The sequence below is a fragment of the Aythya ferina genome, assembly GCF_964211825.1.
Source record: "Aythya ferina genome assembly, chromosome: 1".
NCBI classification, from domain to species: domain Eukaryota; kingdom Metazoa; phylum Chordata; class Aves; order Anseriformes; family Anatidae; genus Aythya; species Aythya ferina.
The window spans coordinates 134,788,896-134,803,907 of NC_140296.1; the positions used below are offsets into that span (position 1 = coordinate 134,788,896).

The following is a 15,012-nucleotide window of genomic DNA, read 5'->3' on the forward strand; positions in this document are numbered from 1 at the left end:
TGTTTCCTTGTGTTGCAAATAGAATGTCTTCCTTATTATTATAATTATTTTTTAAGTCAGAAAAGTTTTTGAGTTTTTGGTAGTGTTTTCTCTAGGAAAGAAGCTGAATGCCAGTTGTACTTTGCAGATACTAATATTTGGAGCTAAGCTGAGTGACTCATTTGTACTCCAATAGATGTGGATTTGCTTACTATAGAGTGTTTTGTTTTTTTTTTTGTTTGTTTTTGTTTTTTTAATGTAGAGTCTTTTTTTAATGTTGAGAGATGGTAAGATCTCCATGGGCTTTTCTTAATCTTTGTGCACCCATAGCAGTGAATGGAGTAATATTTTTCTTCAGAAGGCAAAAGAGGCCTTTTTATGTGTCTTCAGTATGACACATTTCCTTAATGAGAGACAAAACATGGCTTCAGTTTTTGCCATGGGGGCCAATGAGTTACCCTTCAGTAACTACAGATAGATTTCATTTCCAGGTGTATCTATTTTCTTCCTTGCAATATCCTTCAAAACAGGGAAGATAAAGCAATTTCCTTTCCCTCTGTTTTGCTCAACTTCTGGGACAGATAGGTGGAAGAAAAAACAAACAAACAAACAAACAAACAACAACAACAACCAGGCAGGATCTGGGAGCTGCAGTAAACCAGAAAGCCTAGGAAGTACAACAGTTGGGACAATAGGGCAGCTTTGTTCACCAGGCAGAATTTGATGTCCTTACATAGGCTTATTTAGTCCATTTCAAGAATTGCTATTCCCACAAAAGTAAACAAATAAAGAAAGAACTGTGAACCTGCTACCATAGATGGTAATGAGTTTGTTAGAGTAATTCAATTCTTTGTTAGAGTAATTCTTTGTCAGACCACTTGCATGTACCTACTCTCAACAAGACCCTTGGAAATGACTTGCGTAATGATTTGTTACGCTGTCATTACTCATTAATCTGAGCTTCTGCAAATGATTTTTATTCTTCTGAAGTAAAAATAAAATCCTCATTAAAGAATTTGTTTGTTTTAAAAGCTACACAAAGGATTACAGGGCCTTTGCAAACAGATGTAAGAAAAAATGTGGTTATGCAAAATGTTCCCTCTCATGAGCCCTTACTTTCCATTGACTTCCAGGAGCTTTGAATTGAGCCCTATGTGCACGGCTTAGCTTATTACAAAGCTTGGAGTCACTAATTAGAATCACATGTACTCAAGGCCACCGAATGTGATTGTAGGTGAGAGTCCCAATTTATACGAGAAGTATGCATTAATATTATGCAAAAGAACCACCAATAACAACAAAACCAACAAAAAACTATTATCAGATCTTGAGATAACTATAGCTGTGATGGTTTCTAGAAATATTTCTTAAAACAGTTACTTGAATTTGCCTTGTTTCTGGTAAACAGCTTGTGGTGGCAAACTAAGCAGGAAGGAAGAATTCTTACTCTAGATTAATCATGTCCACACATGGTGTTAATCAGAGTAAGTCCATGTGTGGACAAGCTATTATGTGTGACTTTACAGTGATTTAGTCAAACTGATGAACTTCTTTATATTCACCTTTAATCAATTAGGAGTGGGTATAAAGTGAAATAAGCCACAATGGAACTCAATCCAAGGATTCCATAGATGACATGCCCCAGGTTCAGTAAGCTGGTACAAACAAGGTGTCATCTTTGTCATTTGCCTCCTGCAGCTGTCTGAGGTGTAAAAGATCTGTAGTGTGGAGGTTGTGATGAAACACTGTGAAAGTGTCTCTATAACCGATGTTAAACTTAAAAACAGGGTGTTTAAAGAAGAGAGATGTAGACAGTTGTGTGTAAGGAATGGAAGCAAAAAATACGCCCAAATATAGTCAGTCCTCCATCCTTCTTCCCCTTTCCCAAATGTCCCCTCCCAATAAAGCGGGGGGTGGGGGTGGGGGGTGGTGGGGAGGAGGGGGGAGAGAGAGAAGGGGGAAGGAAACAGTCAAAAAGCTGACCTGGCAAAATATGATCATGGCACTAAGAGCGTGGATAAGGCTTGTTCTTTGGTGTCTCTTCGTGCAGCAGTTACGAGGTGCTGTAAGAAGGTAGCTGGAGTAACAAAAAGAAACAGCCCTCCACCCAGTCAGTGGCAGAGCTACAAAACCTGCTCCCAAAGGGTATTTTGGGTGATAAAGGTTTACTCATGTGGAGACTGGATAAATACCTGGAATAGAAACTCACTGAGGGCTACTGGCTACACAGAAACTGCATTCCACAGAGGAAATGCTCCAAACTCAAAGCAGCCGGAGGTTGGAAGGACAACATCACATGTGCTTGCCTTGGTTTTACCCTTCCTCTGGTGAGCACTTATGATCATCGCTGAAAACAAGCTTTTGGCTAGTTGGACTACTGGCCATGTGGCCATTTTTCTGTTCTTGTGTAAGGAAAGAGCAAGTAACCAGGTGCAGGAAAAAATGCATGCTTTCAACTCTAAGTGCCTTAAATCTAACATTGGTATTGAGGGGTTACAACATGAATGGTCCAGTCAGGGTCCCTGTGACACAACAACCAAGTAAATATAAAGTGCTTCCAACTGCTCTTCTGAGTAAAACATAGGGCAAAGTGTAGAGGGGTGATGAACTCCCCAGCTGTTTCCACATGCATTTGCCTGCAAATATTATCGCCCACATTATCTAAAAGATCTTGGCAACAGCATAGCCAACTGGGTGCTTTCAAACCAGTTCTTCCTTTGACCACTATCAGTGTTTGTGTTCCTGTTTAAATAAGATAAGAGGTAAAAAAAAAAAAAAAAAAAAAAAGGAGGGAGTCGACAGAGCAGAGCTGACTGCCTCATTTGGGTAGAAATTCTCATCCTGTTTCTTTACAAGGAGGGGAAGGAAAAAGGAGAAGGTTTTTTTTTTTTTTTTTCCTCCAGTGAATTTAATTGAAATATTCTAGAATACCTCTCATTTTTAAAACCCTCTTCATAGAGGGAAAAAAAAAAGTTATCGTGGAGTAAAATCGGTGGAAAGACCGCGAAAGGGGGGTTGGAAATCTCCTCTCCAGAGGTTGAACCCTGCCTTCCCGGCTAGGTGGCTTCTTTTGTTTTGTTTTTGCTTCGCTTTGCTTTTTGTTTGTGGCTTTCTTCTACTTGGCACCGAGGGAATTTGCTGCATTTCTCCCTCGCAGAATCAGTCACGCCGTCCCTAGGTTCACGCTGAGGATCTGCAAAGTTTTCCGAGCCGAAGGGAGTCACTTTTACAGCGTGTGTGGGGGTGGCGGGGAGAGAGTAGGGGTATCAGATGCAATAGGGTCCCTGCCTCCCAGCCGCAGTGCTGCTCTCCTCTGCCGAACACTTGCAGGCTGTGCAATTAACAGGGCAGGAGGTGAATTAAATCTTTGTGAAGCCCACCGAGAGGGGGGTTCCTGCGAGCTCTTTCCCAACCGGTCTCGGGCGGCTGGGATAACAACAGAAACACGCAGCAAGAGCGAGAGAAAAGCGGGGAGCCCCGCCGGCCGCCTCAGGATCGCCGAGCCCCCCGCGGTCCCGCTCGGTGCCAGTGCTCCCGCCGGCGGCCGATGGACAACCTCGGCGGGGCCCGGCCGCTGCGGCTGCTCCTGCTGCTGGCGCTGCTGCCGCCCGCGCTCCGCGGCCAAGGTAAGGGCTGTCTGTCCGTGAGGTGACCCCCGGAGCGGCCCCGCGGGGCGAGAGGGCTTCGGTGAAGGGGGCGGCGGGGACCACCGTAACCCTCCCCGGGTGTCCCCGGGCAGGCTTTGAAGACCCGCCGCTGCCACGAGGGCGAGGGAGCAGAAAGGCGGGGCGTGCACCGGCTCCGCTGCCCGAGCTGCGGAGGGTGCCTGCTGGGGCGGCCGGGCTGCAGCTCTCGGTGCCCCGCAGTCCCCCGGCCCGGCTCGTTCAGGGACCCCTGAAACGCCGGGCTTCCTCTGAGGTGCGGTGCCCCGAAGCCTGGCCTCGGGAGAGGAGGCTGGTCCGGTCCGCTGGCTGCGGGACCCCACAAAGAAAAGTGGGATCAAGAGTGTGGAACCGCGCTGCTGCAGGAGGCATAGCAAAGCAAAGCGTACGGGCCTTTTAAATACTGAAGTATTTATGTATGATACCGTGTTGTGGGGGTGCTTGTGAAAGTAGGGCTCTGGATCCAAGCCGTGTTTCCCTTTCTAGATTATGCACTTTTTTCCCATTCTCTAAAAACTATATAAACGGAGGATATTCATTTAAGTCAGCAGAGTAATCCAACGAAAACATAACCGATAAGATACAGCAAAGAAGCTGCTTTTCATGTGGTGACGGTGAATTTATCCTAGCCCACAGCTAAGTGACTTTCTGCTAGAGGAGCACCAAAGGGGGCCTTTGCGAGTTGAGGCTTGGCCATGCCATTCCCCAGGCAAGTGTTTACAAACATATGGTCCCTGGCATCAGCCTAAAAGCCACAAATAAAAACCAGTGAAGTAAATTATTTCTTATTGTTGCAGTATTTTAGCTCTTATATTTTTGTATATTGTAGAGCATTTGTCACAGATACCTTGCTTTTGACAAAGAGGTGTTAGCCGCTCTTTTTTGAAAAAGGAGGAACAGAATAAAGAAGCTTAAGAAAGCAATGTTTAGTGCTAAAATCCCAGGGCAGTGCCTACTTTCTTTCAGACAACAGAGTACATCAACAAATTTGTAACTGTGATTCACTGAAGGGATATAGTAATTTTCAGCATTATTGTGAAACACTAAATAATGTCACTTTGTAATGCAGTGTACCTTTAGCCTTAACTAGTGCACTGCTTTTTAGAAAAACTAAGTAATTAGGTAAGTTCAGGTTTTCAAAGGTTGTTATGAAAAAGTATAGACAAATTTGGTGATAAAAGGTACGTTAGGTCTCTAGTCTCAAATAAAGATCAATACTCTAATTTCCCTGTGAATTTCTGCATCCTTAGAATTTTGAAAACAGTAACTCGGATAAAATTAGATTTGGATGTTTAAAAGCAGTTAAGAAACTTTTTCTAGGACACTACTTCTTGAAGAGTAGACTGCTGAGTCTATTTTTTGAGAATGTAAATATGCTTTAGTAATTACTAGCAATCGTAGTTGCTGTAAGATAACTTTTCTGCATTATTTCACAAGGCCATCTGTGTTTTGCAGGCCAATGAAGAAACTACATGGTGAATTCATGTTATGCAAGTATATGCTCTTTGTGGCAGAGTCTGGATTCCTCTGTACACCTAGTATCAAGGGGCTTGGGGTGAAGATGATCTTCAGAGGGCTTTACAGATACAATTGCCAAGTTGCTATAGCAACATATTTCTGAAATACAACTTCCTCTTAAGCTTCTTTCTGTCAGTTTTCTAATTGATTTTCCTTACTAGTGAATCTCCAGTATCTATTAATCAGTAGTCCTCATTCTGAAAAAAAGAAAAGGCTGGATTAAGGGGAACTGCCCAGTGCACATGAAGATAGTTATGCATGTAATTCTTTGCAAGAGTAAGGGTCTTAAAAACCTGCTAGGTTGTATAACACAACTTGATTTTCCTGTAAACATTGCATTCTTGTTACAAAAAAAAAAAAAAAAAAAAAAAATTGCATTGGTATAAACTACTGTCTCTGCTGAAAAAGATGGATTACTCACATCATTATGTCCAGTCAGTGTATGAACGGTTCATCCTCTAGCCGTGCCTTTGGCATGTCTTGGTACTACAGACACAGACAGTTTAACTCACTAAACATCTGGAAACATGGCTATTCAGGGTGAGCTTATAGTTTGTAATAATAGAAAAAAAAATGTTCCGCTGAGTGTGTGGAATGAGTTTTATTTTAAGATCATGGCTTTTACATTTGCTTTTATAGAAGTAAATTTATAACAAATATATGGGTGGAGGTAGGACTTAGAAAAGACTAGGTTTGTGCTTTCTTGCGTGCTATCATAGAGAATATCTCCCTAAAAATCACATACCAACAAAAAGTCTAATTCTGAAACATGAGTGCTATCTCTAAATTAGTTTTCACTTGAATTTCCTTTTAATAGTCCACTTTCCGGCATGACATTTTATTGCAATCAGGGGAAGAACAAAATGTTAAACTCTTGTTTTTCATCTGTGTAATTGAAAGCAGACATGTTAGTGAAATCCAAGATGAAAATTCACAAACTAGCTTATCAAGTTACTGCAGTATATTTATACTATTCTGTCAGATTTCAGGCAAAATCTGACAGCAGGTCAATGGATTTTCAAAATTTATTTATTTATTGTATCGCTTCTGCCCATTCTGCAAGTTTCATATCAACTCTACATGTTTTTAATAAATAGTTGTCTTAAGACCAACTGAAGTTCAACAATATTTTTATTAACACTTTCTGAAATGAAGGATGGGTCATAGGTCTTCCAGAATTTTTCAGAAATAGTTACCTGGGACCATAATAGAATCTAAATTTGATTTCGGGAGTTACGGTTAGACCGTAAGAAGTAGTTAGCAAAATCAATTGAGTAAGCAGATTATAGGTCTACTAGTTGTAAAGAATACCTGTAAATAGTACAAGGGGATGAGAAAGAGAAGATCAAGAAAGAGAGAGTTGAAATCTGAATTAAAAAATCATGGCATGGGTGAGAATTTTCATGGTCGGATACAATGGTTTAGTATGAAAAAGGTAAATGAATAAAAGTTTATGAATACAGTTAGCAAAAAGTGATAGTAACAGTGAATTAGGAAATGAATAAAGTTAAGGAAGAAAAAACTTAGCTGATCTTTTTAGCTGCAATAGACAAACATTTCTGTAAAGCACTTGGGAAAAGTCAGGCACATGTATGTACACGTAAATTAGATGGAAGGAAGTAGGTCAGGAGCTGAGATTTTAATAGTTGAGTCATTACATGTAATAAAGCTGGGAGAGTGAATAACACTGCCCCAAGATAAAATGTATTAGTGGAGCCAGAAGGCTGAGAAGACTCTGCAGGGTAAGAAATAATAGAAATGTAGCAACATTGCCAAAAAATGTTAAAAAAAAAAAATATAGTCAATGAAGGAGTCAACAGGAGCCAGAACAACAACAACAACAACAAAACAAACAAACAAACAAAAAACACTGGAAGGGGACATATAAAGCAAAAAGACAGAATACGAAGGAGAGAAAAGGTCAAAACAGATCAGTGAAGAGTCCTAGAAGAATGTAAAGAATTCCTGGGCATAATATTTTATAAGTAAATATCAATTTAGAAATATTCAGGGTAATGTCAGGTAGCTGGGGATGGAATAGTCACAGTAGTGTCTACAAAGGTGATGTACTGGTTAGTTTACAGTGACAGGGAGAATGCATATAATAAAGGAAAAATCGTGACAGTGACCTGCCTGTTTATCAGACAGGGTGATGATTCTTGTCCTGCTGAAATCATCTCTTGGCAAGATACTAGGATGCTTCAGTAAGAGTTGTGTTGAAATTCTTCTCCGTTTGAAAGGATACAACAATCTCCAGTGCTAATGCTTTGCTTAATACACTGGCACATCTTCAGCTAATTCAGTTAATGAAGATTTTCACCTTCACTTTTTACATTTTTTTTAAACACTTTTTTTTTTTTTTTTCTTCCCAGCACTTTTGCGTCCTCTGTCTCTGTTTTGTGCTTAGCATAGCCTACTTTAGACTTCTTAAAGGTTTAGAGAAATTGCCCTCCAGATTTCAAGTGTGTGCTGCAAAAGGAACTGAATAAGACTTTCTAAATTCTCAGGAATTTTCATTTGAGTTCATTTCAATTATTCCAATTTGTTTTTAATTTTCCTTCTAGAAGAGTTGATGAATTTTCCACACAAGTACAGGAAGTACATTGGAGTCATACTATTTTCTGAATTATGGTAGCATCTGCAAACAACCCATGCTGCACAAGCACATAAGACATTCTTTGCTAAAGGGTTCACTTTAGTACTGTCAAAATCTGGGTTGAGACCTTGAGCTTAGTAGTAGAGAAAGCAATACCTAAAGAAATGCCAAAGTAAGCATGTGGATTTAGAAATACTTTGACTGACATATTTGAGTTTTTTTAGGACATTTACTGAACATTTACTTAAGTATTTACACTGGAATGATACACCATGCAAATGCTACCAGCACTACATCCATTTGAAATATTACTGTCTTCTAGCTTTGAAGGCCTTAGCACTGACTGAGCTCCAGGCTCAGAGTACTGAGTACTTCTAATGTCTGTACTTGGGAAGAAAACCTGGAAGAGGTAGATATCTATTTGCAGCTCAATATATATAGAGAGAGTTTGAATAATGAGGAAAATCTAATGTAAGACAGAGTTTTAGAAATGTCTCCAAAAGATAACTTTTCCTAAATCATTGCTATATAAATATATAAGAGAAATTTATCTTTATTTTGTTCCTACTTTGTAAAGCCTACAGGTTCCTTCCAAGTTTATTAGTTGCTTGAACCTTGTCTCATTGGGCTGTATAGATGTGCCCATCTATATGGTCTTTCCAGACTATTCTTTAAATATAGCAGCAGTACAATATTAGAATCTTCTATCATTGTCTGTCTTTATCTTTTATTTGCAATAGCAATGCTTACAGAGTAGATATATCTCACTTAAGCAATATATAAAAAACATTGTTATTGCTGATTTTCTGGTTAGCTGAAAACAGAGAGATCCCAGTATGAAACTGATTTTCCTGCAACCATTTAACATGACAAATTACAGGAGTGTTTGAGCATAAATGTGTTTTATACTCTGAGACACACTGCTCAGTTACACTTTCATATCCTTCCTGTTTCAGTTGCTTTAACTTAAATGGATGTGTATGCTTGCACTTGAACCAAAGTTATTTGAGGTCTATCTAAAGACTCATTTACTACAGTACATATCATGATCATGGCTTTAAACAAATGAACAGGTCTACTAACAAATGAATTATAACGTTATATAAAACTTCTCAGTGACATATTTGCTGAAGATTTGAAAGAAGAAATCAAGAGAAGATAAAAATTTGTTCCTAAATGAGAAAGAAAAAATACACCATAGGATTATCAACACAGTGTGAAGTAATTTCATTATTTGCACAATGAAAAAATTCAAGTTAATATGTTCACAGAGAAGACATCTGGGTGAAGTTTCAGGCTTCAGCTACCCAGAAGGTGGTTGAGGTGTGTAACAGCCTGTCTATTTGAGGTAGTAATGGAAACAGTGGGTTTAAATGGTCTTTTGGAGTGGACAGTAAGGTAATATAGTAGTAAAAATTATCTGCCAGTAAGGACATTTGAAATACAAGCCCATTGCATAGAGAGGTTGTGGAAGCAGTCTCACTTGCTATTGTTAGGAACAACTAAATAGAAATCTGCCTAGAACTGATCACATTTTATCAGTTCTGCCTGAGAGTAGTAGGTAGGACAAGAAAATCTTGAGGGCTTCTTCATCCCTATTTTTTTATTTATTTATTTTTTTTTTTATGTGCATATAGGATACCTTATGGTTTTCCTGCAATAGGTGGAGCCCTTTGTAATTTTTGAGTAGCCAATTGCCTCCCTTTTTTGAATGACTTTTTATTAGACCTTAGGCAAGATAAGAAACCCACACTTAAAGCACTTACTTTCCCTGCCAGAGGAAATAAGGCATGTTGCATTATAGCATTGCCTCCCTGAAGCTTGTCCTTATCACCAAACACATCAGCTACCTCATCACCAGCTGCCACCATCAACAATTTTAAGAGCTACTTTTATAGACTGCAAACAGACTCCTCATAAATTGAGGTTTGGCCATATCTGAAAAATCCCCTTAATTGTGTGATGGCCATTGCTGGTACTACCAGAGCCACATTCCCAATAAATGAGTGTTCTCCAGAGCTAAGGAAATTTCCAGTAAAATGTTGGCTGTTTTAAAACCAACCACAAAACAGACTCACATACCAGGCATTTCCTTTAGGGTGCTGCTACTTTAGTTAGTATGCTCACTGGGTTTTCTTAGCAATGTCAGCTATCCTGAAATAATCATACTCAGCTGAGAACTCATCAGAAGGTAGAGGCTGAAATACTTTAAGGGTCTTTGTGGAGAGCATCATGTTTCTTAGCAGTGTATAAACTGTGGGTGATTATCTGCCAGTCCGTAATTATTAAATATCCCCTCCCCACCTGGAAGAGAGATGCTGTTGTCATCAGAACTCCCAGAGTAGCCTGGAGTAGTACTGGAGAGAGCCAGTGGGTGATGGAGACAGTCTTGTAGACTGCATCAGATGCACTGGCTCCTGGCTTGTGCTTTCGTGGGAAGGACATCTTGGCTTCAGGTATCACATGTACATTATGAAGTTCAAGCTGGTAGATTCATAAGGGAACCTGTAAGAACAACGTAATGGGAGGAATGAAGATATCTTTCTATCCAAGCGTTAATAATGCAGCAGTTTGGCTCTTTCTTTCCCTCTTACTTGATCTGTATACTGGCAAACGTGATGTGTGGTCAAGCTAAACAAGAACTGTGCTGTAGGGTACTTCCCATCAATACCAACTTGCTCTGTTTCGCTGGGTGTTTCATTTCCAGAACAAATTTTATTCCCTGTTTCTCCTTTAAACCCCCAACTCACTGCTTTCTATACCCGCTCATACTTTTGCCAGAAGGGCTTGATATGTCTCTCACAGAGCTGTAGAGAAGATTCTCTGGGAGGAAGAAAAGCATTCATTAACATTATTTCTTTCTCCATGTATGAAAAGGAGGAAGGGCATCTTAATTCCATCTTTAGTCTGAAGAGATCCAGCAAATACACCATGCCGTGCTGAGGATGGTATGCTTTCCTGCATCACTCCATTGCTCTTAATTCAAAGGATTCATTTCAGGGACTTGTGAGGCCAGATTTTCTGTTGTGTGGATGTCTGCTTCATAGTTTCAGGTCTCCTCTACCCTTTATTCTGTGTCTAATCCCTAGATTTACACTCAAGTTCAGGATGCAACAAGGCAGTAGTTGTCATGTTACTCTGTTACCAGTTAGACCTTTCAAGTCAGCTAGCTCCCCTTGTGTAAACACGTCTTTGTCTTCTTTGATACAGTATATGGCTGTCCAGAGTGTGTTTGCATTGCCAGAAGGAGCAATTCTACAGTTTGTTATAAGGACAGCCAAAAAATCAAGACTACAAATCCCAGATGCCAGCACTTGACTACCACCTCTGCTCCAAAGCAGCTGGCTTGTTGACCTAGTATTAGCAAGGTGTCATAGTTTCAGGAATAATTGGTATTGGCAGTGGCAGACCAGGTCAAGCACAGCCTGTCTGCCCTGAACCCAAAGCACAGTAAAGCCTTGGACAAGGGGATATACTGTTTCTCTGTGTATGTCCAAAGGGTACAGACGTAAAGGGAGGTTGGAAGACAAGGAATGTAGCCCTGAATAATACAGATTGTCATCTTGTTATTCTGAGGATCAAATTCTGTACATAGACTTGCATTTTTTTATTTTTTTTTTCAGCTGGCAGTTAGATGGATGAGCACCAGTGGTAAGAGAATTTTTTCTTAACAAGAAAAGAAAGGTTTCCTCAGAAAGGTACACTGTAAAAGTTAAAAATATTTTTCTTATTGGTAACCTAAACCAATGCATGTCTATTGTAAGCTTGTGTTCCAGAAATTCTGGATGACATACTGTTACTGAAACATGTTGGACTAGTGCTGAGCTTTCACAGAGTCCATCTGCTTTCTGTATCATATCTGCATATGCTGAGAAGTGATAATCATGTTCTGTTTTCTTGCATTCCATAGTGCTGAGTCTCTTACAGAATAAATTGAGTAAAGGGCAAGATCTGCACTACATTTTACAAAGTTAATTAATGTGTTTAAAAGATTGAAAATGCCTTAGTAAGGAGTTGGGACCTTGACCTGGATTTACTTCCCAATGTATTCCCAACTACAGCTGGTTCTGTGGCTGGGAAGGTAATGAATATGACGGTTACATCACTTGTTCTGAAGAACTGGAAAGCTTTACTACCACTAGCTTGATAAGCCTATTGTTACTGAGGTGTAGCTTTGGTTTGATATTCTAATTAGTGGTAACAGTTTTATAACTGTTCCATAGATCAGCACTGAGTAATGAACAGCTATCTAATCCTGGGTTGTACATGGGCTTTTCCATCAGCAGTGCAGCTGTACAGAATAGCTGCTATTACAGTGTTACTTAAAAAATCTGACCCTTTTTGATTGAGCTGGAGAGCTAGTATCATGAAAATCATCCATTCCCTTTTACTCTTGCTGACTTTTTGCACAATTCCCAGAAGTAATTCAGGGTTTCTCATTCCAGGAATCATGCTTTTGGATAACGTTCTTAAGCTTATCTTTCCTTTGCAAAAAATATTCACTGTAGCAGCTGAATAAGCAATTATTACATCATATAAGTCTAAAGTTATACAGATTTTGACCACATTTCTTGCTTTGAACTCCTCCACAGTATGGCAGTCCTGTTAAGATTAGAAAATAACCTTTTTTAAAAGTACCATATGCCCATTCTTTTTGTCTGTGTCAGCATAGTTCATAGCTAGCACATGAATGCATCATGTGTGCAAAACATCTTAAGTTGTGGCCCTTAATCGCTTCTTATCTAATAAGTCTTAATGATGACAGCTTTCCTAAAAATAGAGACCTGAGTTCCAGCTGTGTTTCTACTGTACTCTTCCCTGAAGAGGATTCCTGAAACTTCTGTCAGAATACTGCACATGCCTCTCTAACATCATGTCAGGGATCCTAACTGTTGCCATACTAGCATGTATAATTTTCACAACTCAAGTTCTCTTGGATGCCCTGCTGCACATATGTTTTTTTTTACAGGGATAAGGCCATGATGATGCTGCATTTGATTTTATCCAAAGTAGGCTTGAATTTTGTCCTGAATCAGTAAATTAGCCTGCAAAATCCCTATATCTGTGGAAGGCAAATGTTACCATCTTAACAGATCGTGGGTTTATCTTCATATCTTTCTGTCTAATGATATCAAAAAGCTGAACGATTGCTTCACAAGCTTACAAAATGGACGACACTGTGTATTCCTGCATGTTACAACTTTTCTGTAGGGTTCTTTGCTCCAAATAGAAGTGCATATTTCATCTGAACACAGACAATATCATCAGCCTTTCCCAGAAATGTTTTGTCTCTCAGATGCCTGAGATTTCTCTGGCTGACTTGCATGAAACATTAAGCACTTGGCAAAACAGTTTGAAGGGGCACCAGGTTCAGAAAAGCAATACTGTAATTTGTACTTGAACATCTCTGGCATTCCAACACTGAGAGGTACCACAAGCCAGTCAACTGCCAGTAAAAGCTGCATGGTTACATTCAGACAAAAAAGAACCACCATTTTTTTATGCAGTAAATGAGATTCTCTGAGATGTTGTTGGGATAGCTCCTGTTGTCTGCTTTCCACTACCTCCTTTCCAGATGCTTTGTTTAATGAGCTTGTGGTTATGAGAACTGAGGACAAGCCCCATGCTGTTGGTTCCCCTGAGAAGGGTGCAAGAAGGCACGAATAGCCTCACTATGAACTGCTTGCGCAGATTTCCACCTGGGAGCCACATGAATGTGCACATGTACGGTTCAATCCACAATACTTGAAAAATACAGTTTCAAGACAATAAGTCTGTCCTCTTTCTAAATAATCATTAACAACTCTTAATGCCAAAAGGTTAGAATAAATTCCAGTGCAGTCGAACCTGGAAGTGTGAGGCAAGTACTTTCAGAGATTTTGAAAGGGTAGAGCTTGGTCCACAAATGACTATTTTTAAAAGACAAACTGCAAAGCTTGAGAAAAAGTTTTTCACTCTTTTATTGTTATGTTTTAGAAGAATGGCTTTGAGGGTGGAGTCCTTTTTTTACTGTTTGTTTTTCACTTCCCTCTATTCTCAAGAGAGTTTTGGCAGGATCTTTGGAGGATATGAATTGTGATATCACAAAAAAAAATGAGCCTGGACTGCAGTTCTTCCTCAACAATGTATCTGAAATCCTTCTTTGTCTGGATACACTCCTACAGCCGAGGCTGCTTAGCTTGGCCTGCTTTGAATTCTTGAGTTATTTGGTTGGAGTAGAGGTGTGTTGCCAGAGCTGGGAGGGAATCAGTGTCCGGAGCCAGGGATTGTCCTTCTGGGGAGGAACTTGGCCAAAGACCCATTTGTATAAAGCCCTGCAGAAACCTGCAGCCAGCTCTGCACTTCAGTTAATTGTGCACCATTTTTCAACACGGGTAGGATTAATTGCAGACAACAGCACTAAAAAACAGTTATTTGTAACACATTGTATGAGATCTGATGCATGAAATGTTTGTTGGCAGTACACTGGCAGACAGAGAGCACCAGACAGGGTCCCTATTCCCAAAGAATAGATCAGACACAAATGCATGTCTTTCACCACAGGCAGATATTTATTTACAAGACAGATTTTCTCTGTATCATTATAAGCTACAATTAGCTTTTAGACACTGCAATGAATTCTGAACACACTGAGGAATTCAAAAGAAACACTGCCTTGACTTCAGGATGACAGAATTTTGACCAATATTTTGGGTAAGTAAGTAAGACTAGAAGGATGACCTGGGTCATTGAGTACAGAGCTCTGTAATAAACTAACATTTAATGTAATTCAATTTGGAAATATAATGATTTTCATATTAAAAAATGTTTGGTTTACTTGATCCCGTAATTCTGATTATTGTTTACTGCTATAATATTTGTTGATGGGAACCACATCCTTTCACAAGCTCTACTTATCTAGGCTTAGAATGGTCTACTTCTTCCAGCCTTTCCTCATATAACAGGGCTTTTTTTTTCTCCTGACCATCTTCCTAGCTTTTCTTAACACATTTTCCATTTTGATTTAATCTTTCCTAAAAAGGGATAGCCAGAAATGTGCTCAGTATTCAAGAGCTTTGCACAGTAGAGCTGGTAAATGCCTTAAGGGTACCAACATTTAGATGATTGACACATCCAAAATATTATTAAACTTTTTTTCCCTTTTGCTTTGAATTGTTGGATTATCATCACTAGACAGGAATAAAGGTTGTTCTCTGAAAGCAACTGTGATACTGGGGAGGCTTATCTTCTCTAACTGCTTTTGGCTGCTCTTTTTTG

General features: G+C 39.6%; 1 protein-coding gene across 5 annotated transcripts in view; it reads left to right on the forward strand.

Moving 5' to 3' along the window:
• Positions 1-2,872: 2,872 nt before the first annotated feature.
• FBLN1 (fibulin 1) overlaps positions 2,873-15,012 on the forward strand; it is an 89,027-nt gene continuing 76,887 nt past the window's right edge. The window contains exon 1 of one of the 5 annotated variants that reach the window (XM_084496871.1): positions 2,873-3,039. Coding sequence is in view for 2 of the 5 variants with exons in the window: in XM_084496869.1 (XP_084352995.1) it covers positions 3,527-3,605 (79 nt within the window). In the remaining 3 variants the exon portion in view is untranslated. The other 4 variants (XM_084496869.1, XM_084496868.1, XM_084496872.1 and 1 more) reach the window with 4 other exon arrangements.